Source organism: Nelumbo lutea, chromosome 3 (genome assembly GCF_056320005.1).
Source record: "Nelumbo lutea isolate HS-2025 chromosome 3, American lotus-T2T, whole genome shotgun sequence".
Lineage (NCBI taxonomy): Eukaryota > Viridiplantae > Streptophyta > Magnoliopsida > Proteales > Nelumbonaceae > Nelumbo > Nelumbo lutea.
In genome coordinates this window covers 109,969,189-109,983,479 of record NC_142686.1, presented here as the reverse complement: position 1 = coordinate 109,983,479, position 14,291 = coordinate 109,969,189, and the positions used below count along the sequence as shown (strand labels likewise).

Here is a 14,291-nt window from a genome sequence, read left to right as displayed (position 1 = left end):
GTGGCAATGTAACAGAAGGTGATCCACAGATTCTGAGTAGCCTTCGCATAGAAAGTTGACATATTAGAAATGAATTGAGTACCAGTTGCAAATTTTGTATGGATTTTAAAATTAATAATTGAGAAAGTGGAGTTGTCATCAAGGTTAGAGTGTCAGATTTCAGTGTATCCAATTTTTCTTTATATCAAAGGTTTCTCTTTGAGTTCATTACTTGACTTCTGCTTATGTTCCAGGAATGGCGTGAGTTGGTGGTTTGGAATGTTTGTATCAGCAAGTTCTTCACTTTTTATTGCTTGAGTGCTTTCCCAGCACTATTTCTTGCACTTTCTTTTATTTAAATAAAAAAATTTCTTTTAATTTTATTCTCCAAAAAATTCATAGCCCGTCATAAACCAACTATAGTTGTTGCTCAAATACCAAGTTAAAACTCACCAACATGTCAAAGGAGAAAATAAAAGGATAGAGATATTTTTTTCTTTTTTTGAAGAATAAGAGTAAAAAATTTTATTAAAACGAAAACCAGATACAAGCTGTTCAGGTGTCAAGATGACACCCTTAAACAAAGCAAGCATACATCAAGCATCAGTTCAGACTAACTGATTCACATTACAAGTTTGGATCTCAAACAATTCCCAAAAAGTATCAGCAAAATCCAAAGGACTGATTTGCTCAAATTCTGGAAGAGTAGTGACCCAGTTTGTGATGAGTTTGACAACTGAAGCTACAATCTCTTCAGTACTTTTCCTTTCCTTCAAACAGCCTCCTATTTCTTTCCCCCCACAAAGACCAGCATACTGCAAAGGGAATACAGCTCCAAACAATTTTAGCTCCTAGACTTCCTCTGAACTTTTGCCATGAAGAAAAGATCTCTGCTGAAGAAGATAGTTGAAAGATGGGCATCCCAAAGAGGAAACAGTAGAAACTCCAAATACAGTTTGCCAAGTGGCAGGAGAAAAACAAGTGTACAGCTTTCTCATCTGACTTGCACACGTAGCAGTAGCTAGCCAAACAAAACCCCCTACTTTTCAGATGAGCTGTTGTGAGGATGCTATCCATTGCAGCCAGCCACACAAAAGCTTCAATTCTTGGTGGAACTGGGTTACTCCAAATTCCACACACTTGATCATTAATTACACTGTCCTTGATGAGAGTCACGTAGAATGATTTCACTGTGAATTTTCCATCCCTGCTCTCCTTCTACCACTGTCCATCTTCCACAAGAAGTAGAGATTCTGGTCTGCTCCAGTCTATTCAGCAATAGAACACATTCCTCAAGCTCTTGGTCATGAAAAGGTCTTCCGAACTTAGGACTCCAACCACCTTATCACCATTGTCTTCGTAACATTGGGCCACAGAGACCTGATGATCAGTCAACCTGTACAGCCTTGGGCAACCGTCACAAATTTTCACAACCCCACTCCAATCGTCCTCCCAGCATCTCACTCTGGATCCAGCTCCTACATTGAAGCTAACCAGGCCTCTAAAATCCTGGTTAAAGCTCATTATACCCTTCCACACTCCCACCCCATAGGAGTTAGATACCTCCCTTGGTTCCCACCCAAATCTCACCACTCTTCTCCATAACCATTTCATCAAAAGAGCTTTATTGAGTAATTATATTCTCTTCTTAAACCCAGCCCCCCCAAAGCTTTCGGCCTACAAACTTTCTCCCACTTTACAAGGTGAAACTTCCTTGGACCTTTTGCCCCTTCCCAAAGGAAGTCCATCTGAATCTTTTCTATCTTATCAGCAACCGAAGTTGGTATTTTCAGCAGTGAGAGGTAATAGGTTGGTAGACTTTGAAGCACACTTTTTATTAGGGTAATTCTGCCCCCCAAAGAGAGAGATCTTGTCTTCCAGCTTTCCAGCCTCATTTTCACTCTCTCTATGAGAGGTTTCCAAGTGCTTGCAGACCCAAACTTAGCCCCAACTGGGAGTCCTAAGTAAGAAAAAGGGAGCTCCCCTATTCTGCACTCTAGGACTGCCGCAAACCTTGACATCTGTTCTTGGCTGATCTCTCCAACAGCAATCAAAACACTCTTCTCCAGATTCACCTTCAAACCTGTTAGCAACTCAAAATTTGCTAACACTGCCCTTAGGTTCGGGACTTGATCCTCCGCTGCATCTAGAAAGATAAGGGTGTCATCTGCAAATTGCAAATGTGAGATGCAGGGACCCTCAACTCCTACACTGAAACCTCCTAGCCATCCTCCCTGGACACCCCTCATCATTAACAGATTTAGTGCCTCCATAACTAAAACAAATAATAAAGGGGACAAGGGATCCCCTTGTCTCAGCCCCCTTGAAATTTGAAAGAACTCTGAGGAGATCCCATTAAGGATCACAGAAAGTGACACTGAAGAAATACAGCCATGCATCCAGCCTCCCTGGACACCCCTCATCATTAACAGATTCAGTGCCTCCATAACTAAGACAAATAATAAAGGGGACAAGGGATCCCCTTGTCTCAGCCCCCTTGCAATTTGAAAGAACTCTGAGGAGATCCCATTAAGGATCACTGAAAGAGAGACTGAAGAAATACAGCCATACATCCAGCCCCACCACTTTTCTCCCAACCCCATTAGCCTCTGAATCTCCTCCAAGAATCCCCATTCCACATGATCATATGCTTTCTCTATGTCTAGTTTGCACACTAAACCAGGTCTTCCACTTCTTAGTCTTGAATCTATATATTCACTTGCCACCATCACCCCATCTAGAATTTGTCTTCCCTCCACAGAGGCCATCTGTGTTTCCCCCACTACTCCATGAAGTACTTTCTTTAGTCTCATTGATATAACTTTTTCCAAAAGCTTGTGGGGACTGCAAATTAAGCTTATTGGCCTAAAGTCCTTTATGTTTGTAGCCCCCAACTTCTCTTGTATTAGTGAAATAAAAGTTGCATTTGCTCTCTTATCCACTGTTTTGTTCTCAAAAACTCATGGATCATCTGCATGAAATCATTCTCCAAGAAATGCCAGCATTGTTTTAAGAAGTTGAAATTGAAGCCATGAGGCCCTGGAGCTTTGTCTCCATTTATCCTCTTTAAGGCCTCCTCGACTTCTCCTACTTCAATCTCCCTTTCCAACCACCCAGCTGCCCTTTCGCTCAATTTTCTTGATTCTATATCCCCCAAGGATATCCAACACCATTGCCTCCCTGAGTACAGCTTTCTATAGAACCCCACCACTAGCCTTTGAATGCTTTCCCAGTTCTCAGCCTCCTCCCCTTCCTGAATTCTTGAAATCAGGTTTCTTCTCTTCCTTCCACATGCAAAGGCATGGAAGAATGTTGTATTTTTATCACCCACTTTTAACCACAAAACCCTTTATTTCTGCCTCCAGCTCACCTCTTCTCTCAGCAGCAACCTCTCTAGCTCCCTCTCCAACCCTTCTTTCTCCAATCTAGCTTCTCTAGGAAATATCTCTCTCTCCTCCTCTAACCTGTCCAGTCTAGCAATCATCTTCAACACCTTTTTCCCACCCTCCTCGTTCCCAAGCTCTTCCTATCTTCTTCCCCTCAACTCTTCCTTAAGAAATTGTAACTTTCTCACTACCCTGAAACTAGATGGCCCCTCGACCTGAAAAGATTTCCATTTTTCTTCTGCCCAATCTACAAAGTTAGGTTCAAGCAGCCAAACAGTTTCAAACCTGAATGGCTTCAGACCTGAAATATCTACAAATTCTCTTAATACAATTGGTTTATGGTCTGATAAAAACATTAGCAGAGGTTCCTGAACCAGAATCCCCATCAGATCTATCCAATCCCTCAATAGCAAAATTCAGTCCAACCTTCTAAGAATAGCTGGAAATTGGCCATTTGACCAAGTAAGGTTTCCCTCATTCAAAGGTAGATCAAACAATTCCAAAACATTAATGAGCTCCTCAAATCTCCTCATCCCCACACTGAATCTTCTCTCTCTTCCCCCTTTCATCTCATTCCTTCTCCTAACAATGTTGAAATCCCCTCCCACACACCATGGATCCCCCAGCTCTGCCTTACCCTTCTCCACTCCTCCCAGAACTCCGCTCTTTCTCCTTCCTCATTCGACCCGTACACATTCGTCAGTCCCCAAATCCACTCTCCAATTGTCTCATGTAAGCAATTTGATACCAAACATCTCCGAACCCACTCCCCAAATGTTTTGGAGGTCCCTAGATCCCATAGTATGACTAAACCACCTAGCAACCCAACCGCTTTCAGCTCCACCCACTCTCCCCCATCCTTCCTCCACAGTTCATGCAACAGATTTATATTGAAGGCCTCCAACTTTGTTTCCTGTAAGAAGACTGCATCAGGCTTCTGTTTTCTTATTAGGTTGTGAACCAAATCCCTCCTCTTTTTCTCCCTCCATCCCCTGACATTCCAACTTAACAGCTTCATCTTGACCCGCCCCCCTCCTTAAGTTGCTTCCCTCCGACTAGTCCTCACTCTTCAAGCACAACTTGGTCTTCCTCTATTCTTTCTGCGTTCCAACTTTTCTCTTTCTTGCTTTCTTCTCTTTTTTTGGACTTCTCTTCAATTTTTCTTCTTTCAAACTGTTCAACTACGATCTTGACAAAGCCTTCTCTTCCCCAAAAGAATAGTCCGAGAGACTTCCCTATTGTTACATCTCTGTTAACTATCCTTCTCAACTCCAAGTCCTTTCCTTCAGCTATCACTCCACTTCCTTTCCCTGCCTCCCCTCCCTCATCACACCCACTAATCCCCAAGTCCGCCAATTCCTCTGAAGTCATTTCCCCTCCTGATAACTCCTTCTCCCCCCCCCCTTTTTTCTTTAAACAGACCTGACAATCTCCTCCTATTATACACCCTCTGCTGTTCCCTGGAATCCTCTGCTTCCCTCTGTCTTTTCCTTTTCCCCTCACAATCCCTACTTTCTTTGACCCCTATTACCACTTCCCCTTCCTCTTGCTGACTCTTCTCACTTCATTTGGGGTTGTTGAAGAAGAAGCAGTGTGACTTACCTCGTCTGTTTTGTCTACTGTTTCAGAATCAATGGACTGAGGCACAGTCGCTACTTGTTTAGTTCATTCCTCCCTTCTTGGAGTCTCTGCACATACTACTTCTTCAATAGAAGTATCTTTGACTTGTTGGACTTCGACTACTAGTGTCAAGGATGAAACTTGTACTGTGCAAGGTCCTTGAGGTTCTTCTTCTTCTTCCTCCTTCCTCTTACCTCCATTGAAGCCTTCCCGTCTTTGCTAAATGTCGTTATCACCCAAACCAACTCCTCCCTCCCTTTCTTACTCTTTGAACACCTGTCTCTTTGGCTACTGGTTTTCTTCTTTCCAATTACACCCCTCCCTTTCTTTACACCTAATCCAATAGGACGAGGATGCTTTGAGTTCCTCAAGCCACTATGGGCCCCACCCATAAAGTCCTCCTTTCCCCTCCCTTTTGTGGCATTATCTCTTCACCGCTCCTTCTGTCTTTTTTTTGTGGCTTTCCGGCTCCCTTCCCTCCTTCCTCTCTATGAGCCACGTCAAATGACTTAAAAGTATTGTCTTGCAAAATTCCATTTTTACCCTTTGACAAGTTCTCTTCGTCTTCTTCCTTCTCCCCCTGACTATTGATTCCTCTCCCTTTCTTCTGACTCCCTCCCCTGCTTTGACTAAGAACTTTGGCCCTTCCTTTGTTCCTCTGCTACTCTAGTCTGATCAAAACTCCTCCGACCTAAGAACGTGAAATCGTCAATGATGAGGGGTAATTTGGCCCGACCTGTTAGCACGCAGACACGTGGATCAACCTAATGACATGGATGACGACTCAGCATTTCCTACCACCTCAACAGGCTAGGTCAACTCAGGCACCTCGGCCAAGACCGAGGTCCGAGCAGCCTATGATGGCCCAACTTGCCGAGGTGGCACATGGTCAGCTTCTAGAAGCTAGCCAATTGTCTCCAACCTCTCCAGGATCACGCTACACATCCACAAGCCCTTATCCCGTCCTGATCGGACGGACTCGATAAGCCTTATCAGCTCACACGAAGTCCACCTCCGAGTGCGGAACGGACTCCTGGTAGCGCAGATCGGGGATCTCATAGGTGTTTCATAAGACTTACGGCAGCTCACCTATAAAAGGACTCCAACCCCAATGCTACAAGGTACGCGCGATTATTGCTCACTAGCTCTCTTACTTACATGCTATCAGCTCGCTCTGAATCTCCTTCGCTAACTTAAGCATCAGAGTGTCCATGCCGGGTAAACCACCCCGGGTCCTCTGAAGCATACTTTCCTTGCAATTTGATCGGCCAACTAAGCAGACCAACGTCCAAGTTGCCATCCATCTAGAAGCGTCCAGATCGTGCACCATCAGTCACCTTCGACCAGAATCCTCAGGTCATACACATCACCTGTGAACATCAAATTCATCAGATTTGGGACATCTGAAACTTCCTCCACCACTACTAGAATTCTTGCCAAGTCTAGCTTGTCCCAAGATCTATCCCTATCATCAAATTGCAGGAACTCCCCGCAATGGTTTCCTATTGCCTCAAAAGTCGCTATACTCCAAGCATGCAAAGGGATACCAGCCACATAAATCCACATGGCCCTTTTCTTTCTTTGATATGACAAAGCTCCAGCCATCGGGAACCACCAATCAAGTCTAAGATCGAGCTCCCTCTCCTTCACTCTCTCTTGATTCATAACAAGCTCTGCCATCTCCTTGCTGTGAAACATAAATAGGAATAAACCCCTGTTTAGCTCCCTTTAGCTTCTCCTCCCCCTACTCTATCATCGCCCATACTTCCACCTTCTCCACGTCTATATCTATAACAACAAATCTACCCACTGAGCTTGCTCCCAACACCTGCATTCTCTCCGCCATCTTCTCCACGTCCACCTCAATCATTTGAACTCTGCAATAAGTTCATCCACTACTAAGCCAACAGCAAGAATCCCTAGGAAGCTGCCAACCCCACCACTTCTGATGCAACACTATTAGTTAAGGCCACAAATAAAATAAGTAAGCAAATGTATCCAAACAACTTAAAGTACAAAGCAAAATAAAGAAAACACTTTATTTGATGAATAAATTGTTACCTCTCTTAAAAAAATGAATAAAGAAAGCATTCTTCTTATGCAATTGCAAGTAGGTTTAAACTATAAAAACAGTCACAAACCATCTTCAGTAAATAGGACTATACCAGCTCTATAGGATCAGAAACTAAGACAATATTAAACTGATCAGTGACTAACAAATCGTTATCCGAACTAAGAAAAGAAAATAAAAAGATATGAGAGATAAACCATTTTGCAACAATCAGAGGTGATTTCTTTGGTAGCAGATCATCCAAAATTGGTTCCAGGCCTGGGTACTGCAACATAGAGGAACTTATATCAGCACATGACTCAATTAAACTTAGCTCAACCATAACCCAACCATTTGGGTTCAGACACATGAAACTTGTCCTGCCATTCTGCTCTTAAAACCATGCTTTTACATATCTAAAACCAAAGCAAGGAAAAGTGCAAGGCCAGCTGCAATCTGAACCTCATCTGCAATACTTTGCCGGATCTTCCGTTGTACAGATGCTTTCACTTGATTTTGTGAAGATATATCTTCAGAGGAGAACCTACCAAAGATAAGGAATAAATTTGTTGAGAATAAAAGAAGTTAACAAGATGGAGCCTAAATGGTTGCAAATTATTTCCATGTTGCTTCTTTTATTTTACAGCTTGAAAAGATCAATTACTTTGATCAAAAAGATCAATTACTTTGATCAAAAAGATCAATTACTCTTTTTTGCCACTAAGTGGACAATGGTAATTAACCATTAAAAAATAATCATAACAAACAGCATGATCACCCATCAGGTAAAAAAACAAGAACTCATACTGTTTAACAAATATGAATTCCATCTTTTCCAAAATTTCAAGTCTTTTATGGACTTATTAACCAAACCTTTATAAGTTCTAGGGTCTCAAAATTTCAAGTAGTCGACTTCTGTCAAATATTAATGTTGTTAAAATATTACAGTTTACGATGCGATTTACAATTTGAATCATGAATCCCAAGGGTTTCGGTTCGAATCTAATGCATAAATCCTTTTCTGCAAAAATCTTACAATTTTTGTTTGAAACTTACGATTTGATTCATAAATCTTACAATTTATATGATTCCTATGATCATTGTGATTCAAATCATTTCCATTAAAAAGTAGTTATCTACTTTGTCATTTTGTTTTGATTATATTTAGTTTTGTCAAGGGTGACTTGTTTTAAAGACTTTATTAGAAATTGATTTATTTACAGTATTTAAGTCCATATATTGAGTTTATTTTCTATCAAAGGTTGAATAAAGAGCCATTGTATGGGGATTATTTGACTTTCAAGTCAAACTTGATTATATCATCTTAGACTTCTATTGTATAAGTGGTAAATTCTGTTGTTTTAGGTACATATATGGTAGATATAACTTAAATATAGGATATAACACTTTTCTAATATATATTTAGCCTTTTGCATATGTATACTTAATTTTTTGACAAATTTGTAAAAAATAGAAATAATCTTACGATTTATGATATGATTCACGATTCAATTCAATTCAATTTTCTCATGATTTACGATACGATTACAATTTTCAGAACATTACACATATGTGAAACCTGCATGCATGGCAACCCAGATATGTGATGATTTGAGTAGGATCATCTTGGCAATTGCTGGCCTCGAGATTGTAACTCAATTAGAACTGAGGTTTAAACCTTCTTACAGTCTACCCTTCCCAAGACTCAAAATAGTCAGGAGTGACAATGGGTTAAAAAAAATCTTGAAGGGACTAAATCTCTTCTCCCCTTAATTTGGAAAGGTTCATAATAGAAAGAAACTCCTCTACCAGTAATTTTTTGGCAAATAATGTAAAAAATTATACCAATAAAAGGGGGGGGGGGGGGGGGGGTTAGACTATACCAAAGCTGAAACAGACCATTGTCTATAGATTCGTTCATTCCAACCCCATATTAAGCCATAAAATATAACATTGTTGAAATCTTTCAAAACAGTGGACCAACTATAAAGGATATATGTCACTAGCTCTGTCCACCACATTGATCTTTCAAGTTGGAGACCCTCAAAAGTCCATCAGAATTTGTCCATTCCATTCCTTCAAAGTAGTCAACATGCTGCAAATGTAACAACTTCTACAGCCAAAGCTGAGGCAGACCACGGTCTATAGATTAAGTCATCCTAACCCCATACAAAGGTGCTCAAGCCATTGCTTGCTGGCTGAGAGCAGCGAAGAAAACTACAGGGCGCTCCTGCACAATCTGGCTTGAGATCTGTACTTTGCGCCGTTTGCTGGGTTGCGTGCAAGCTGCCCCATCTCCCAACTCATCTAGAGAATAAATTGGGCCCTGAGTTGATGATCTACTTAATTGATTCAAGATCTGAGTGACTCGCCCCATTTCAAAACAGTGGACTAACTATAGAGGATATATATCTCATGGACCTTATTTACCACCTTGGTCCTTTAAAATTGGAGACCCTCAAAAGTCCAGCAGAGTTCGCCTGTCACATTCCTTCCAAATAGTCAACACACTGCAAATATAGCAACTTCTACAGTCAAAGCTAAGATGAAGTGATGAACCCCATAGATAGCCATGCAATGTAACATTGTTGAAATTTTTCAAAACAGCAGACCGACCATAAAAGATATATCTCACTGACTCTGACCATCACCTTGGTCCTCTCAGATTAGAGACCCTCAAAAGTCCACCAGAGTTTGTCCATTTCATTCCTCCCAAGTAGTCAACATACCACAAATGTAGCAATTTCCATAAAATCCTTCTTCTCAAACAAATTTCTATGACAACCATCTGTCGGGGGGAAAATTGACACCCAAACCAACAATATACCACTTTTTTTGAAACTGTAAGGTAAAGTAATTTCATTAATAATCTTAAAACCATACAACCATGGAAGCCCCTGTACAAAGAGAATCTGTACAAGAGGAAAGAACCAGTATACCCAGTACAACCAGCCCCAAACCAACGAGTGATTTGCCAACCAGGAATGTACCATTCCCAAAATCCTTCTATACACCTCTTCTTTTGTACTTTGTCTCTCTTCAAAAATTCTATTATTTCTTTTGCACCACACTGCCCAGAAAACTGCTGAAGGGAGCATGCTCCAAGCTAATTTTCCAGCCCTGCTTAAGCCTCTTATGAACCAAGCCCCTATGAATCCCTTCACATCAGCCGGGAAACACATTTTAACGCCAAATAAATCCAACAGTCTTATCCAAACCAGTAGGTAAAATCACAATGTAGTAACAAATGGCTAGAAGATTCCACACTTACATTGCATAGTGTGCAAGCCATATCCACCACCTCTATACCTCTTCTAACTTTTTTTTGGATCAATAAAAGAGAGTTCCATTAAAATGAGAAAAGAATACAGATTATGAGTAGCCTCGGCTACCCCACTAAAACTTAAGATGCCACCTATCACTTTTGGTTTTTCATCCTTACAACTGAGCCCAAAATTAATGATCCCTGTTTGCCCCTTGTTTTGCTAGCTGGTCTGCAAATCCATTTGCCACTCTTGGAGTCCATTGAAATAATAACTGCATGTCCTTGGAGAGGCTTTTAACCTTCTTGATATCGTTTCTAAAGAGCCAGGGTGCCTTTTCAGTTTTCTTAGCCAACTTATCACTACTTTGGAGTCGCCTTACACAACAAGCTTTCTCACCCCCAACTCCTTAGCTCTTTGAATCCCAAAGACCACTGCCTTTAGTTCAGCTGTAGTGGAATCACCCATACCAATAGGGCCTGAGAACAGCCCCACTACAATCCCCTTGTCATTCCTATATAATCCTCCGATTCCAGATCTTCCCAGGTTGCCAAAGCTGCTTCCATCAAAGTTTAGCTATTGGAAACCTGATTTGGGGGGTTCCCATTCCTTTAAGACCTTCTTCTTAACAGCTGAAGAGGAAGCAACTTCTCTCCAGTTTCTGACTATATCATCCACTGTAAAGTCTGAAGATAACTTCATAGATTTTACCCATGGTGTTACCTATATCAAAATCCCTTCTACTAATTCTTCCTTGCATCTTTTCTTCTCTTCAAAAATTCTCAATTTTTTCCTCCCACAGCACCCAAATTACTGCTGCCCTTGTGCATTTCCATAGTGCTCTCCCTCTTCTTTTTGGCCATCTGAATGTAGAAGAATCAAACAGCCTTTCCAAGTTCATCGGAGTATCCCACCTGCACCCAAAAAGATAGAAGAGCCAATCCCAAATACTGTTAGCAATAGGACAGGAGACAAGGATATGATAAGCAGTCTCACCATTCGTCTCACACAAACAGCACCAATTAGGTGAAAGGCACCAGCCAGGCCTCTTCCTCTGCATCAGATCATATGTGTTGATTGCACCATGATAGACCTCCCAACAAAAAGCACCCACTTTGTGGGGGATAGGACGACACCACACTTCTTTTACAAGGAAAGGTACCACAGGTTGAGCAGGAGAAGACAAGAACTTGAAGAAGGATGCGCAGCTAAAGAGGGATGGGCGGTCCAAATCCTAGTGGCTTGTTTAGAACTGTCTAGAAACACCCCTTCAAGCAGCTGAAGTAAAGACGACAAAGAACCCAGCTCCAAATCCTAGTGTCTTCTAACTAAATTGTCCTTACTTAGGATCTTATCCAGCACTGCAGACCAAACTAAAAAAAGCCAGTTTAGACGGAACAGTTCTTATCCAAATCCTGTCACTCGGAAAGGAAGAAGGGTCCTCCCTCATCAAGTTGTTGTAAAAAGATTTTACAAAGAAGGTCCCCGATTTCTCAAATAACCATTTTCATTTGTCTCCCCCTGATCTAGATGCTCCTAAGTCATTAAATACCTGAAGCAGCCTTACCAAAGAAGCCAACTCCCGGTCATTTAAATTCCTCTTGAATTGGGGGTTCCAAATACAATGCCCATTTTTCCACTCCAAACAATCAGCCATTGTTTAATCCTTATTTATAGCAATCTCAAGCAGATCAGGGAATAATACCCATGGACCATCCCCACACCAGTAATCCTTCCAAAAAAGCACCCTTTGACCATTGCCCGCTTCATACTTTATACCCTTCAAAAACTGTGGATGAATTTTCTTAATTGCCTTCCAATTGAACACCCATAAGAGGACCTTACTTCTTCTGCCTCCCACTCCCTGCTACTGGAACCATACTTGGATACAATAACCTTCTCCATAGACTGTCTGGTTGGTCATTGAATCTCCACAACCACTTCCCTAACCAGGCAATGTTGACCTCTTTTACTGATCTGATCCCTAAACCCCCATTTTCCCTCTAACAACAAACTTTATTTTGACTCCTCCTTCCACCCCCTCCATAAGAAGTCTCTCATCATTCTTTCTAACACAGCAGCCCTACTTGCCAGAACTGGGAAAGTAATAAATGGGAAGGGAAGACAAAACACTTCTAATTAGAGTGACTTTGCCCCCTTTTGATAAGTATTTGATCTTCCAAGAAGCCAATTTTCTAGCCACCTTTTCAATGATGGACTTCCAAATGGTATTGAATTTACAATTTTCACCCAAAGGCATACCCAAGTATTTTGTTGGGAGCTTACCAACTTTGCAACCCCAATCATCAGTCCACGCTTCCAAGTTTATAACTTCCCTGGAAGCCAGTATTTCACTCTTTAGAATATTAATATGCAAACCAGTGACCACCTTGAACCATCTTAAAATTGCCTTCACATTCTAAATTTGCTCCCAAGAAGCATCACAAAAAAAAGAGTGTCATCTGCAAATTGCAATAGAGCAATCTCCACATCCCCATTTTCTACTTGGAAACCTTCCACTAGCCCTCCCAGTTGGGCTCCCTCTACAAGCCTAGAGAGGGCTTTTGTCACAGAAATGAATAGAAGTGGGGAAAGGGGATCCCTTGTCTTAGACCCCTAGAACTCCAAAACAACCCAAAAGAACTCCCATTTACAAGCACTAAGAATGATGAGGAAGATGAGCACACTTTTATCCAATTTCTCCATTTCTTGCCGAAATTCATCCTCTTTAACATGTAGTCCAAGAACTTCCAATTTACATGGTCATAGGCTTTCTCCATATCCATTTACACAGCTGACCTGCACAACCACTTCTTCTCCTTGAGTGTATTGTTTCATTTGCAATGAGCACTCCATCCACAATCAATCTTCCTCCAACGAACGCAACTTGAGATTCAGCAATCAGACTTGATACTACTTTTGCATTCTACTTGTTTGCTGGAACACAGTAGCCGAAGAAGAAGAAAAGAAGAAGAAGAGGAGAAAGTTTAAGAATGGCGGCACAAAACCTTTCAGCCGACCCTACTATCTTATATATATGTTTATTACATAGTGTTACATGAATGGACTAGAATGCCCCTAATTAGTGATGGGACACCTAGACAAATAAAACATTAAACAAGTTTAGGCCCAATAACTAATGGCTTAAGACCCAGTAGTGACAAACATATACATTAAATCAGCTGAACCAACAATCCCCCTCAAGTTAAGCAAGGATGTCAGTCATGTTTAGCTTGCCAAGTAAGTCCAAGAATTTCGTTTAAGCTAGCCCTTTTGTTAGCACATCTGCAATCTGCATCTCGGAAGGAATATAAGGAATGAAGAGTTCCTCTAAGACTATTCTTTCTCTAACGAAGTGTCGGTCAATCTCAATATGTTTCGTCCTATCATGTTGCACTGGGTTATTTGCAATGTTGATAGCAGCCTTGTTGTCATAGTACAACCTGAGAGGACACTTGATCTTTATCCCGAGTTCACTAAAAAGGGTCCTAAGCCACAAAAGTTCAGCAACACCATGAGCCATAGCTCGATATTCAGCCTCTGCACTTGATCTAGCAACCACATTCTGCTTTTTACTCAGCCATGTAACCAGATTCCCTCCAATAAACGTGCAATACCCAGAAGTTGACTTCCTGTCCCCAACAGAACTGGCCCAATCTACATCAGTATACGCTTCAATTTCAATTTTATTGTGTTTTCTGAACATAATTCCTTTTCCTGAGCAAGTCTTCAAGTATCTAAGAATCCTTTCCACTGCTCTCATATGAGGGATCTTTGGAGAGTGCATGAACAGGCTGACAAAATGTACAGCATAAGCAATATCTGGTCGAGTGAGAGACAAATATATCAACTTCCCTACCAGCTTTTGGTATCTCTCTTTATCAAGGTAGTCCTCTCCTACTAATTCCTGTAGACCATGGTTATGTTCTATTGGAGTATCTGTTGGCCTACACCCAATCATACCTGTCTTTTCTAGGAGGTCAAGGACATACT

The 14,291-nt window shown here is 41.3% G+C and overlaps 1 protein-coding gene across 2 annotated transcripts in view; it reads right to left on the bottom strand.

Moving 5' to 3' along the window:
* LOC148867576 (uncharacterized) overlaps positions 1-14,291 on the bottom strand; it is a 62,991-nt gene that overhangs the window by 42,383 nt on the left and 6,317 nt on the right. For both annotated transcript variants that reach the window (XM_088974762.1, XM_088974763.1), the window contains exons 2-3: positions 7,498-7,579; positions 7,254-7,321 (exon numbers count right to left, since the gene is read on the bottom strand). In XM_088974762.1, the coding sequence (XP_088830888.1) occupies positions 7,254-7,321; positions 7,498-7,579 (150 nt within the window). The remainder of the gene's footprint in view (positions 1-7,253; positions 7,322-7,497; positions 7,580-14,291) is intronic.